The 15,060-nt window shown below is 43.6% G+C and overlaps 1 protein-coding gene across 2 annotated transcripts in view; it reads left to right on the forward strand.

The window, feature by feature from the left end:
- LOC143298707 (phosphatidylinositol-3,5-bisphosphate 3-phosphatase MTMR8-like) overlaps window positions 1-15,060 on the forward strand; it is a 115,587-nt gene that overhangs the window by 73,727 nt on the left and 26,800 nt on the right. For both annotated transcript variants that reach the window (XM_076611605.1, XM_076611604.1), the window contains exons 3-9: window positions 5,273-5,435; window positions 5,971-6,125; window positions 6,642-6,770; window positions 11,951-12,085; window positions 12,586-12,718; window positions 13,345-13,454; window positions 14,149-14,271. In XM_076611605.1, the coding sequence (XP_076467720.1) occupies window positions 5,273-5,435; window positions 5,971-6,125; window positions 6,642-6,770; window positions 11,951-12,085; window positions 12,586-12,718; window positions 13,345-13,454; window positions 14,149-14,271 (948 nt within the window). The remainder of the gene's footprint in view (window positions 1-5,272; window positions 5,436-5,970; window positions 6,126-6,641; window positions 6,771-11,950; window positions 12,086-12,585; window positions 12,719-13,344; window positions 13,455-14,148; window positions 14,272-15,060) is intronic.

Consider the following 15,060-nt stretch of genomic DNA (forward strand, 5'->3'; position numbering starts at 1 on the left):
CATGAACTACTTGAAAAACGCGTTTGAAATATCGAATGGTTCCGCTAAACCTTTACAGTTAATCGGTGATTTATAAACAGTAACTGTGGATTTTCATTGTAAAATAATAATAATAATATAAAAAAAAAGTACACACACACACACACACACACACACACACACACACACACACACACACAACACACACACAGTAGTGGAGTGATGGCCTAGAGGTAACGCGTCCGCCTAAGAAGAGAGAGAATCTGAGCGCATTTGTTCGAATCACGGCTCAGCCGCCGATATTTTCTCCCCCTCCACTACAGGTGGTCTGGACACTAGTCATTCGGATGAGACGATATACGGAGGTCCCGTGTGCAGCATGCACTTAGCGCACGTAAAAGAACCCACGGCAACAATTAAAAGGGTTGTTCCTGGCAAACTTCTGTAGAAAAATCCACTTCGATAGGAAAAACAAATCAAACTGCACGCAGGAAAAAAAATTTTTTTTAATGGGTGGCGCTGTAGTGTAGCGACGCGCTGTCCCTGGGGAGAGCAGCCCGTATTTCACACATAGAAATCTGTTGTGATAAAAAGAAATACAAATACATGTGTGTGTGTGTGTGTGTGTGTGTGTGTGTGTGTGTGTGTGTGTGTGCAAGAAAGCACCGGTTATCAGTGGTGCTTATTACACTGGCTGCATACGCCGCTCTTTTTTTCGGAAAATTCAACATTTCACCATGCTCCATAGAAGAAAATCATACAAGTTCCCAAGTGAACCTTGTGGATAGATTACATCGGTACAATATAGTAGCTGCCCTTACGTTGTGAACACCACAGCTGTGGCTGACGAAGATACATATATAAACAGAAAGAAAGACGAGAGAAGGAACAATTGGGAAAAAAAAAACCCAAAAAACAAAAAACAACAAACCATTTATGGAGAAACAGTTCTGGTACATGCCAGGACAGCAGAAATAAACAAATGTGAATAAAACAAAAGGAGAAAACGCAACAGAATAAACAAGTTTCCATTTGATTTTGTCCCTGCCATACATGTGTGGTGAATATGACAAAAAACATACAAACATACAACAAAGACCTGCACTGCAGCAAGGGAAGGGAAACGGCCGTCTATGGGATTGACTCGAGCATCGGAACACAAAGAAGACCTTTGCAAAAGCGGCTGAATATGGCCAGCGTTTGCGCTGTGCTCTCTCTCTCTCTGTCTGTCTGTCTGTCTCTCTAGTTTCTTTTTCTTTCTCTCATTCTGTTTGAATCTCTTTCTTTCTTTATCTCTCTCTCCCTCCCTCCCGCCCCCGCTCTCTTTCTCTCTGTAGTCCAGTCTGTTTCTGTCTCTCATTCTGTCTGAATCTCTCTCAGTCTGTCTGTCTGTTTGTCTGTCTGTCTGTTTCTAGTTCAGTCTTTTTCTCTCTCATTCTGCCTGAATCGCTGTCTCTGTCTGTCTCTCTCTATCTGTCTCTGTCTGTCTCCGTCTCTCTCTCTGAGCTGTCTGTATATCTGTTTCTAGTTTAGTCTTTTTCTCTCTCATTCTGCCTGAATCGCTGTCTCTGTCTGTCTCTCTCTGTCTCTGTCTGTCTCCGTCTCTCTCTCTCTTCCTTGGTCGGTCTCTGCCTCTCTCTGTTTTTCTCCCCGTGTGGAAACCTAATGCTAACAGTGGTTCAACCGCTTCCATTGTTAGAAAGGAGAAAGCACGTGCTCCCCCTTTTTTTCTTTTCTTTTTTTTCAGAACAACGTACAAAAGAGAGAATAGGCCCGAGTTGTTTACAAGAACTTGCTGGAAGAGATCAGTGTGGTGGAATAGTTTGGTAACAATGGTAAACGGATTGGTAACAATCTCCGTTTGGTAAATGGTCTTGGTTTTACAATGTCGGTCGCATGCCGTGGCTTGCATAAACATTGCGATGTTTGTTTTAGAACTTGTTTATATTCATTGAGATTTTTTAAGGACATTGAGAAGTATTAAACCATCATAGTTAAGCAGTGGACGCAGGTGCGTAAAGAAATTCATACACACGCGCGCATACACACACGCGCGCACGAACACACACACGCACACACGCACACACACACACACACACACACACACACACACACACACACACACACACACACACACACACACACAATATATATACATATATACGAACGCGTGCAAACACGCACCTCTCTCTCTCTCTCTCTCGCTCTCGCTCTCTCTCTCTCTCTCTGTGCCTGTCTCTCTCTCTCTCTCTCTCTCTCTCTCTCTCTGTCTCTATCGCTGTCTGTGTGCCTCTGTCTGTCAATCTGTCTGTCTGTCTGTTTCTCTCTGTCTCTGTCTCTCTGTCTCTCTCTCTGTGTGTTCGGAAAGCAAAGACAGAGGGGAGGGTGGAGGGAAGAGAGAGAGAGAGGGACAGACAGTGACAGAGAGAGAAATCAAAGTGTGGAAATGAACTGGTGGAGGAAAGCAGAATGAAAGAAAAACACGACAGGACAAGAGGTAAATAGGGTGTGAAGAGACACAATGGTTGTAAGGGGGAGGAGGAGGACGGAATGAAAGACAAACAGAACACTATCATCATTTTAATGGCTTGCAAAGACAAGCAGATGATGATGGCGATGATGATGATGATGATTATCATTATTATTGTTAGCAGTAGTAGCACTTAACATTATTAGTAGTAATGTGGCTTGAAGAATTTCTTTCTCCTGTGTCCCCCACCCTCTACCCCACCCCCCTTTTTTTTAATTAGATTTTTTTTTATCCACCATTGTCTGACCTCTCAGCAACTGTGACGTGACAAGTGCTTGTGGTTGGTTGGTGGTTGTTATAAGGGTGGTAGTGGTGGTGGTGGTGGTGGTAGTGGTGTGATGTGATAGATGGCCCTGTGTGTGTGTGTGTGTGTGTGTTTGTGGAGATGTGGTGGGTCGGCTGGGGTGCTTAACTCCCCCTACCCTGTCTCTGACGAGGACTGCAGTATTATAGCCCAGGACACGGAGTTCTGGGGTGTAGATTGGGTTAGCTGCTGCTGGTGTCCCCAGTGAATTGTTGGGTCCCTGTCTTCCCCCATTCCTTTTTCCTTTTCTTCTTTTTTCAGGGGACTGGGTGGTGGTAGAGGGGTGTTTGTGGAATTGTGTCTTGGAGAATTAGTGAAGGGCATTAGGATGATAGTTTTTAGCGTAGGTGGTATTGTGTGTATGTGTGTTGTGTGTGTGTGTGTGTGTGTGTGTGTGTGTGCGTGTGTGTGCGTGTGTGTGCGTGCGCTGTGTGCGTGCGTGTGTGTGTGTGTGTGTTTAAGGGGTACACAAAGAAAGAGTCACAGACACAGAGAGAGCATGTCTGGGTGTATGTGGTGTGACAGTGTGTAGACATGATACGTAGCGTTGGATTATAATAATTGATCCAGTAAGATTGATCGATCGATCAGCCACTCTTTACGATCAGAGAAATGCCGTGTTCTCGCTGATACAATTACAACAACAACAAAAAAGTTGGCCAAGCTTTACCAACCAAATTCACCACGCCTCTCAGGGACCGGTTGACCTGACAAGTTACACAGCTCACAAAGTGTGTTAGCTGCTGAGGTGGGGTGCAGCCTTCCCTCTCTCATTCCATCTCCTCTGATGCCTGCTGCTGCAGCCTAGTGGTCTTGCAATGAATGTTGTTCTTTTGGTTGTGTCAGTGGTGATGTTATGGTTGGCTGTCTTCTTTTCTTTGGGCTTTCTGCAGCTTTTGAGAAACAGTTACAGACCACTTCCCCCCCCCTCTCCCCCCGCCCCCTCCCACACACACGTACACATGCACACACTCTCTCAAGCATGCATGCATACATGCACACATTCTCTCTCTCTCTCTCTCTCTCTCTCCCTCCCTCCCTCCCTTGGTAGATCAGTTCCTGTAATCTTCAACAACAGACAGCCCCCTAGAACCTTGTTGCCCCCATGGCTTGCAGACTGTGTGAGCCACAATCCCAAGGGTGCAGTCAGTCGTCTTCCCTGTCTCCATTGATTTGATTTTTGTGCTGGGCCGAAGACAAGTTGCTGCTTCTGCTGCTGCCTGGCCCCTTCTGATGCGAGGGAAACGTTTGTGGCAGACACTGTTCCAGGATAAAACGTTGCTTTAGGTTGAGGAGCCTGAACCTTTCTCATCTGTACATGCTGGCTGAAGATCAAGTGCAAACATTGAAGATCCCATAATCTTTGTCAGCATTTGGTGGGTAACAGAAACAAGAACATACACAGCATGTGCAGGCCCTGAAAACAGAGTATGGCTGCCAACATGGCAGGGTAGACATGGTTATAAAGAGCCCCCTTGTACATGTGAGTGGAAGTAGTAGTTGCCACCCACAAACTCAGTAGGAAAAAAACCCTTCTGGGTGAAGATGAATTATATATACCCAGCACCTGTCAAGGTCAGAAGAGCTGTCTGCATCACTCAGACAAAATTACGGGAACCACGAAAGTGGACCGAAAGTGGACTGTTTCATGAGGTCCAGACCCCATGCTGTTGTAATAGAAACTTCTTGCCCTGTTGAGTCAGAGCATGATGGATGCCTTGGCTTCTGTCTCAAGGGTGCCAGCTGTCAGTGCTGTCTGTCTCCATTGGTTTTAGGGCTGAACTCTGCTTCCTGGGGTCTGAGACAGACACTTAGTGCCAGACTCCATTATACAGGAAGCCCAAGAAATGGCTGTGAGGCTGGGGTGCTGATTCTTTACCATCCCAAGTCAGAAAGTGGGGTGGGGTTGGGGTCCTTGTTGCATGTTCATGTCTTACAGCAGCAATCATATACTGATATAGATTCATGATTTTATCTTGGGTTGCAGATGTTATCATATGAATTCAAGTCTAAATCATGATGAACAGAAGTTATCATTTGTATTCATGCCTTTCTCTTGATTTACAGAAACAGTCAATGCCTATACATCTACAATGAATCTGCTGATACTTGTTGTTGACAAATCACCTTCAGTAACCAGTTAATCTGAAATAATTGCACTCACAATGCCATGATGCACACACACTTGCACTTACACACATACACACAGAGGCCACTTCAAACAGAGACACGCAGGCAAATACAATTATGTATATATGAACCCCTCACATACATTAACTTGCACTCACATGTGCGCGCACACACACACACACACATACACATACACACACACACACAACACAACAAAACCACAACCACAACCACAACCACAACACAACACACACATGACACACACAACAAACGCATTACCTACATTTCAAACCACTCTGCATCAAACCTGTTGTGTTTGTTTCCTCCAGATTCTCCACATGCACATTGGCCAGGTGGAGAAGCAGCCTCTGACCACGGGCGGGTCCCCCCTCCTGGTACGGTGCAAGAACTTCATGTGCGTCACCTTCGTCATTCCACGGGAACGGGACTGCCAGGACATCTACCAGTCCCTGCAGGACTTCTCCCGACCCAGTGAGTCCCTGCTTGTAACCGTAACCCATGTCACCCCTGGTGTTACAGCCGAGTGGTTAGAGCATTGGACTTACAGTCTAAGGGTGCTGGGTTCAAATCCTGGGCATGGCAACTGGTGGGTTAAGAGTGGACATTTTTTTTTCCCACCTCCCAGGTCAACAGCTATGCAGACCTTCTGACGCCTGAACCCACTTTGTGTGTATTTGTATATATGCATACAGTTGATCAAATGTGCATGGAGTGGATCCCGTATTGGCATTCAGTGGATTATGTAAATAGTTCTCTTTCTTGTCCCAACTAAGCCTAAACAAAAAACAAAAACAAAAAAACATGTGTAAAACACAGTTTTTATGGAAATGTTGTTGGTGTTGATGGTTTTTTGTTTTCTGGTGATTTTGAGTTATTTTGTTTCCCCCCCCAGAGATTTAGAATGGTCTAGGAATTGTATCTATTTCAAACATAACTGAACCTACCCTATGACTGTGAGTCTAACCATTAACATGTTCTCCCCATGTTGTTTTTGATGCTGTTGCAGCCAACATAGAAAGCCTGTACGCATTCCATTTCACAGCCATCGACGACTGGAACCGGTCCTATGGGTGGGACTTCTACGACATCCAGTCAGAGTACCTCCGCATGGGGGCACCCTCTGAACACTGGACCCAGTCCAGTCTCAACAAAAAATATGAGGTCAGAATCCGAATTAGAACTGGGAATCAGTGTTGAATAATAAAACAGTTGAAAAAGGTCACTTTCACAGTATTTTCTTCAGCTATGTAATACATAATCTAGTCGGGTGTATGCTGAAAGTGAAACTGACCTTGTGTGTGTGTGTTTTCTCCAGCTATATGATATATATCTTCGTCTACTGTACGCTGAAACTGAAACGACTTTGTATGTGTGTGTGTGTGTTTTCTCTAGCTATGTGATACATATCCTAGTCTGCTGTACGCTGAAACTGAAACTGACTTTGTGTGTGTGTGTGTTTTCTCTTGCTATGTGATACATATCCCAGTCTGCTGTATGGTGAAACTGAAACTGACTTTGTGTGTATGTGTTTTCTCTAGCTATGTGATACATATCCTAGTCTGCTGTACGCTGAAACTGAAACTGACTTTGTGTGTGTGTGTTTTCTCTAGCTATGTGATACATATCCTAGTCTGCTGAAACTGAAACTGACTTTGTGTGTGTGTGTGTTTTCTCTAGCTATGTGATACATATCCTAGTCTGCTGTACGTGCCGGCCAGCGCATCAACACCAGTGTTAGTGGGCAGCTCCAAGTTTCGAAGTCGGGGACGTCTGCCTGTCCTGTCATACTTGCACAGAGAAAATCAGGTAACTATATAGCGTGGTAAGTCTGTGCTCTGGCACACAGATAAGTTTTCCTTCAGATTTCATTCCTTCTTGGTTCATGTGTGTCAACAAAGGAAGTGTGTGGAATAACCCTTTTTTTCTCTGTGTGTGTGTGTGTTTGTGTGTGTCCATTATAAGCTTTAACCAGTTCATTTTCTCTGGAAATACTTTGTCTGTCAACATGAAATATGTTGTAGATGTAGACAAAAAAGAGTTCTTTTGACACAGTCTATTTATGATGACAATGCACTGCAGAGGGACACAAGAAGCAATGAATGTTTACTGTCACAGTTTTATTTACTTCAGTATTTTAGTGCTTTTATTTCACAAACTGACACATTGATGAATGGCTGTCATTTCATTATTTTTAGTTAAAATTGTAACTTGTGCTGAGCATGAAAGTTACATTGATGTGTACATCTGCCAGGAGCAGCAACTTTCTGCCTGGTAATGGGACATCAATCTGAATATACAGTGAGAAAGTTTTTGGGTTTTTTTGTTTTGTTTGTTTTTAACAGATCTCACTTATCCAGGATATTAACTTTAGAAAAGTGACTGAAGTCACAGAAATGCTGTTGTGTTTTACACTCCGTATGAAGACCTTACACCATTTGTGCCAGACATAGTGATTGTTTTGTTGATAAAAGCAACTGCATTAGTGACTTTGGGAGTCAGTCCTGCACGGCAGGCAGCCTAGATGATGGTTTACAGCATAAACTATCCCACACTAATTTATAAAATGCTCTTTCTGTCTCTGAAAATACAGTTCAGGCACTGACTGTACCTTGAATGCAATGGAAAGAATGAAGACGGATCTTCTTTACATTAGACATGCTCAGTCAAACAAACAAAAAAAGAAAAAAACAAGAGAGGCAAGGCCTTCAAGACTCACTTGTGATAAATTAAGTCCCCTAGCATTAATTACAGAGTAATTTCCCTTTTTTACTATCTGCACCAAAATGTTTGCAAAATAAATAAAAATTCCATGCTTAGCAAAAGAAGTTCCTGTTTGAACAAAAAATGATAATAATGACTCCTCTTGTTGTTGTGTCAGAATAAGAGGTCAAAGTGCCAAGTTTAGAGAATACAGAAAATATAAATATAACAGTAAATGCAATTTGCATATAATTAGGCTTCTTTTATTATTTTTTTGTGCCCATCCCAGATGTGCAATATTGTTTTAAACAAGATGACTGGAAAGAACTGAATTTTTCCTATTTTTATGCCAAATTTGGTGTCAACTGACAAAGTATTTGCAGAGAAAATGTCAATGTTAAAGTTTACCATGGACACACAGACACATGGACACACACACACACACACACACACACACACACACACACACACACAGACAACTGAACACCGGGTTAAAACATAGACTCACTTTGTTTACACAAGTGAGTCAAAAAAGGCTGATATTGGTCAAACAGTTATTGACTTGGCAGGTGATGGACCATCCAAGCAATAGATCAGTTGATGGTCTCCCAGACCCACACTGACAGTGAGTCAGTGCAGATTCAGAGGGCTCCGCTTTTGGAACCAGACAAGCGGACTTGCTGATTTCATTTTCTGTATGGCAAGAATTTACGGTCTGGTGCCACAGATGAACGCTACGGTAGATGTGAGAACTGAAATCAATAACTCCACGGGGGCGATTGCTTCCTTCCAGGAAGGTTGAGGAGAAGGGGTGAAGAAAGGATAAGGAAATTGCTGGATTTTTTTTTTTTTTTTTTTTTTTTTTAGTGTGTGTGCTGCTTTGTGCCAGTTTGAAGGTTGCCACAGGATGCAATTTTGGGAAATGGGATTTCTTTGCTGTAGTTTTGTGGCTTTTTTTTATGATAAACTTTCCACTGTGTTGGAAGCACTGTTGTATGGCATTCAGCTGGGTCTTCAGGAGTTGCCATTTTCTTTATTGAAGTTATGGGTTTTGTCACAGCGGCTCTGTGATGAAGATTGTGTCATTTTTCTTTGATTTGGGACTGGCAAGTAATTGTAGGATTTGGGAAAAGAATGATAGTGGAGAAAGAATAGGGGGATGTGGATGACAGCTTTTCATTATATTGAAAAGTGACTGTGTGATGGTCTTTGTCTGTCTGCCTGTCTCTGTTTGTCTGTCTGTCTGTCTCTCTCTCTCTGTCTGTCTCCCTCTGTCTGTCTGTCTCTGTCTGTCTGTCTATCTCTCTCTCTCTCTCTGTCTTCCTCTGTCTGTCTGTCTCTGTCTGTCTGTCTGTCTGTCTGTCTCTCTGGATTGTGAACCCTCATTGAAAAGGGCTGTGGCCTATTCCATAAACTAGTGTCAGTGTTTCTCTCTCTCTCTCTCTCTCTCTCTCTCTCTTGCTCTCTCTCCCTCTCTCAGTTTCTTCCTCTTGATCCCTTCCTCTCTCCCTGCAGTGAGTGTGGGTACTAGAATGTTTCCAACCCACATAGACCCTGTGCGTTCATCTTAGCAATTTTACTGACTACAGCTACAAGGCTTTGGACTTGAGATGCATCCTTCAAATTAAACAGCGCAGTTGACGCAGCAAGTTATAAGGTGCACATTAAAATGCTAAACAAGAAGCCAGTCATTGATGGGTCGGCCACTGTCACTGCCATGGCCATGTTTGGGCCTTCAGACCAAGTTGATGTCCAGGCTGTGACGTCATCGTAACTGTCTGCTCTTGTCGCATCATCTGTTCTCTGTCTGCTCTGTCAGTTTCCACCTTTTTTCTTTTTTCTTTTCTTTTTTTTTTTTTTGCTGCCCCATCATCTGCAGTTTCAGTGGCATTACTCCCACGACGCCCATTTAGATTTCCCCATACACAGCCACACCCGGGTTCGTCCGTCGTAGTTCCAGCGTCAGCAGTCCACAGGGAATCATCGATGTTAAGTCGCCAGGAGGCCACACACCAGAGGAGACCCTGCACCGCTGCTGAGTCACTTCGGTGATGTTCAGTGGTGCCTGTTCTGTTTTAACATACTTAGGACACCATCTACTAAGCCCCCTGCTAACGACAATAATGGCTTAGTCACGGAGCCAGACTGAGTGAGCGTCCCTCCCAGAGTGGAGACCGCCACCACGTCCCTCAAACAACAGCCCTCCATGAATCTGCCAACACTGACGACATTGACAGGACTCACCCCAAGCACGGAAGTGGAGGGGTATCGAAACTGAGGTCACCATGAGAGCAGGGCATGAAAGGCCACAGACTTTGAGACTATTTTGTTTCTATTGATGACGATGAAGGAGTTTCCACCTTTTTTTGTTTGTCTGTCTGTTTGTTTAATCAAATCCATCCTGTCCCTCGTCCCCTTAACATGCTGTTTGTGAGAGAGTAAGCTGTTTGTGAGCTGTTTTTAGTCTGAGCCTTGGGAAGGTTTCTTTTGTTTTCACCATGGCATCTTACTACCAGGTTCAGAGGTCAACCTTGATAGTGTTGGATTCATGACAGCGTTTCAACATATTTCAGCAACACGTTAGGCGTACCATGACATAAGGTGCATGGATTGATGTTGAGGGAAAAGTATTGCTGTTTAGTCTGTGTGAGCGCTTTGATTTGTCTCTGCACATGATTCAGCGCACATAAATACTTTTTTTTTCTTATCATTGTTTTTTGTTCTTCTTTTTATTGTTTTTTTTTCCATTTATTATTAATTTATTTTATTATTATCATTATGATGATGATTATTATTATAATTATTGTTAGTTGTTATTATCATCATTGTTAGTTTTAAAAAAAACAAAAAGAAAACCCTTGGTAACAAGAAGAGAAAACAAAAGAAGCAAAGCTGAATGTGTGATGTATGTACTGTCTCTCACATCCCCCAAACACTCCTCCAAGGAAAAAAGTATTGCCTTTTAGTCTGTAAGATACCGTAGCAAAAAAAAAAAAAAAAGAAAGAAAAAAAAAGTGAAGTTGAATGTGTGTGTGTGCTGCCTCTTCCTTCCCCCAGGGGGAAAAGTATTGCCCTTTAGTCTGTGAATTACAGTAGCAATGAGAGAAAAAAAAAAAAAAAAAAAAACCCCAAAGGGATGAAGCTGAGTGTGTGATATGTGTGCTGTCTCTCCCTCCCCCAAACTCTCCCTCAAGGATAAAAATATTGCCCAACAGTTTGTAAAGTACAGGAAGAAGACGAAGAGCACAGTGAGCAAAACTGAGCGTGTGGTACATGTGCTGTCTCTCCCCCTCCCCCAAGGAAAGAAGTATTGCCCTTCATTTTGTAAAATAAACTGACAAAAAGAGGGGGGGGCGGGGGGGAGTGAAGGTGAGTGTGCGATGTGTGTGCGTTGTCTCTTCCCTCCCCCAAAGAAAAAAGTAGTGCCTTTTAGTCTGTAAACTACCCTACCAAGAAAAAAGAAAAGAAAAAAAAAGCAGCAACAAAAAAAATAAAAGGGATGAAGCTAAGTGCGTGATGTCTGTTGTGTCCCCAAACCCTCCCCCAATGCAAAAAGTATTGCTTTTTGGTCTGCAACGTACAGTACCACAATAGGAAGTAAAACACCAAAAAGAACAAAAGGGGCAAAGCTGAGTGTGTGATATATGCGCTGTCTCTCCCCTCCTCCAAACCCTCCCCCAGTGCAAAAAGTATTGCCTTTTGGTCTGAAAAATACGGTGAAAAGAACAAACAAAAAGGAATAAACAAACAAACAAAAAACAAAAAAAAACAACAAAAAAAAAACCAAACCCAACAACAACAGCAAAAAACAAGTGAAAGGGGTGAAGTTAAGTATGTTATTTGTGTTGTGTCTTCCCCCAAACCCTCCCGCAAGGAAAAAAGTACTACCCTGTAGTCTGTAAATCACGTTAACTCTTTTGCCACCAAGTTTATTTGTGTAAAACTCTCCTAAATTGCCAAATATTTTAGACTCGACGTTCGCTGTCACTTGATTCAGTTCACGTCAAAACAACGCAATGGATGTAAGTGTTCAAACTCAGTCGAGGTGGGAAGGTTATGCAGTTTCCTATTGCTTGGGAAAGTTGGCTGCTGCTGTCGAGCTTTGTCACAATGTGAAAAACAGTGTTAACATCGATGGCGGTGAACTGTCTGGCTGACTAAGGTGTCCATGGCAATGAGAAAGCTTCACAAGAAGCAAGAAGAAAATAGAACCCCAAAAGAAAGAGGCGAAGCTGAGTGTAAGGGCAAAGCTGGGTGTGTGAGGTGTGTGCTGTCTCTTTTTCCAGGCTGCGGTGACCCGAAGCAGTCAGCCGATGGCAGGGTTCAGCGCGCGGTGCCTGGAGGACGAACAGATGCTGCAGGCCATCCTGAAGGCCAACCCCAACTCCTCCTTCATGTACGTGGTGGACACCAGGCCCAAGGTGAGACGCTGTGTCACGTCATGTCATGTCAAGTGTCTAGACTGGTCTAGCCCTTGTCTTGTCCAGTCCAGTCTTTGTCAAGTTCAGTCTTGTCTGGTCTGGTCAGGTCTAGTCTTGTACTAGTCTAGTCTTATCTTGTCCAGTATTAGTATTGTATATAGTATAGTCTTGTGAAGTATAGTCTGGTCAGGTCAAATCTGGTCAAGTACTTATCTTGGTTTGTCTAGTCTGGTCTGTCTAGTATAATGAAGTCAGGCCCAGTGAAGTCTAGTCTAGTCTCTCCATTCTAATGGAATATAGTCTAGTGAAGTCAAATCTAGTTCTGCCTAGTCTAGTGGGTGTGTGGTGTGGTGTGGTGTGGTGTTGTGTGTGTGTGTGTGTGTGTGTGTGTGTGTGTGTGTGTTTTCAGTTTTAAAATTGTCATAGGAATGTCTAAACAGAGGGTATAGATTGTTCATGCCCACTCATTAACGTATATTTGTGCACGAATATGATGACAGATAAACGCCATGGTCAACAAGGCCCAGGGCAAGGGGTATGAGAATGAAAGCTTCTACTCCAACATGAAGTTCCAGTTCCTAGGCATTGAAAACATTCATATCATGAGAGGCAGCCTGCAGAAACTTGTGGAAGGTAAACTGTTTATAGCTGTCTTTGTTTTGGGTGTGGTGTGTGTGTGTGTGTGTGTGTGTGTGTGTTTGCTTGCTTAGGCAGATGTGTGTGTGTTCAGATATATGTGTGTGTCTGAGTGTTTAGATGTATGTGTGAGTGTCAGATGTTTGTGTGTTCAGATGTATGTGTGTGTGAGTGTTTAGATGTGTGTATGAGTGTTTAGATATGTGTGTGTGAGTGTTAAGATGTGTGTGTGCGTGCGCGCACGCGTGTGTGTGCGCGCGCACACGCTTGCATTACTTTGATTAGCTGCTTGTGTGTGGGTGTGTGTGTTTGACTCTTGGATATTTTTTTTTAGAGTTTGTTCAGAACAGTGTTGCTTGACACACCATACAATCTTGCTACCACATGTCCAAGCACTCGAATGCATGCACCATCCACACACACACCTACACACACACCACACAAATACACACACACACACACACCACCACCACCACCACCACCACCACCACCCCACACACACACACACACACACATGCCCCCCGATCTCCTCACACTCACACTCACTCTCACACTCACACACACACACACACACACACACACACACACACACGCACGCCATCCCATGTAATGTCTGTGTGCAGTGTGTGAGCTGAAGAACCCATCCATGACAGCCTTCCTGTCAGGACTGGAAGGAAGTGGATGGCTGAAACACATCTCCGCCATTCTAGAAACGTCCGTCTTCATCGCAAACGTAAGAGTTTGTGCCTCTGTATTAAAACAGATTTGTCAGTCTGTGTGCATAATAAGTGTGCGGAGGGTGGTATGGGTGTGGTGTGGTGTGGTAGATGGTGTGCCGATGATAACTGTAACTTTTTAGTTCATGTCTTGATTAAAACAAGTTTGTCAGTTTATATGCATAGTAAGTGTGCAGAGGGTGGGTTGGGGGTGGTGTGGTGTGGTAGATGGTGTATCTATGATTACCATTACTATTATTTCATGTAGCAGCAGCAGTATTGGTTAGATGTCAGTTTGGGATGTTCCTCTCAGTTCTAGTTCCTTTACTCCATGTGAATCCACACAAGGCTGCTTGCAATAAACAATGTCATAGGATCCTGATCTAACAGTATGTGTGTGTGTGTGTGTGTGTGTGTGTTAGTTTGTGTTAGTGTGAACAGCCAAAACATTGGGGTTTTTTTCGTGTGCATAGTTGCTGCTTCCTCAGTCTTGCACAAATCAATCACCCTCTGACCAAATATTTGCAATCATGTTAAAAAGTATTCAAATTCAAATGATAGGAATAGTGCTACGGGATCAGTACCTAGTTTTTCAGTCCTGATGTATGTGGTCCTGTGTGGTTGGCTGGACGATAAAGCAAACAAAACATACAGCTTATGGATCTTGCTGGCAGAGATGACTTGACTTGGGCGGTGACTGTGACGTTGCAGGCAATATCAGATGGGATCAGCGTGTTGGTTCACTGCTCCGATGGCTGGGACAGAACAGCGCAGACCTGCTCCCTAGCCAGCCTCATCCTTGACCCCTACTACCGCACCATTTCGGGGTTCCAGGTGAGGGGGTGAACTTTTGTTTTTGTTTTTTTTTTTTGCTGTCCTATCATCTGCACCGTTTTAGTGGCATTACTCCCACACCGCTTATTTACATTCCCCTATACATGGCCACACCTGGGTTCATCTGTCACAGTTCCAGCGTCGGCAGTCCCAAGGGAACCATCGATGTTAGGTCGCCAGAAGGCCACACACCAGAGGAGACCCTGCACTGCTGCTGAGTCACTTTGGTGGTGTTCAGTGGTGCCTGTTCTGATTTAATGTACTTAGGACACCACCTACTAAGCCCCCTACTAACGACAATAATGGCTTAGTCGCGGAGCCAGACTGACTGAGCGTCCCTCCCAGAGTGGAGACCGCCACCACGCTCCCCAAACAACAGCCCCCCATGAATCTGCCGATACTGAAGACATTGACAGGACTCACCCCAAGCACAGAAGCGGAGGGGTATCAAAACTGAGGTTACCATGAGAGCAGGGTATGAAAGGCCACAGACTTTGAGATTGAGGGGGTGAACTTTTGTTGTTTGTTATTTTTGTTTTTTACACATCACTTTTTCAGTATTGCCTATCAATGTTTATTCATTCATTCATTTATTTTAGTAAAAATTTCCTTTTAACTTTTTTTTCCCACCCTGGTCTGAATGTAAATTTCTGTACACTTGACTTATTTCAGACAGTAAAGTGATTGTCTGATTTATTTTGAGAGGATTGATGGCTTAGTTGATTTTGTTGTTTTGTTAAAAGTTACAGAGTTCAGTTTTTCTTCTTTTTTTTTTCTTTTTTTTTTGTT

The sequence above is a fragment of the Babylonia areolata genome, chromosome 24 (genome assembly GCF_041734735.1).
Source record: "Babylonia areolata isolate BAREFJ2019XMU chromosome 24, ASM4173473v1, whole genome shotgun sequence".
Classification (NCBI taxonomy): domain Eukaryota; kingdom Metazoa; phylum Mollusca; class Gastropoda; order Neogastropoda; family Buccinidae; genus Babylonia; species Babylonia areolata.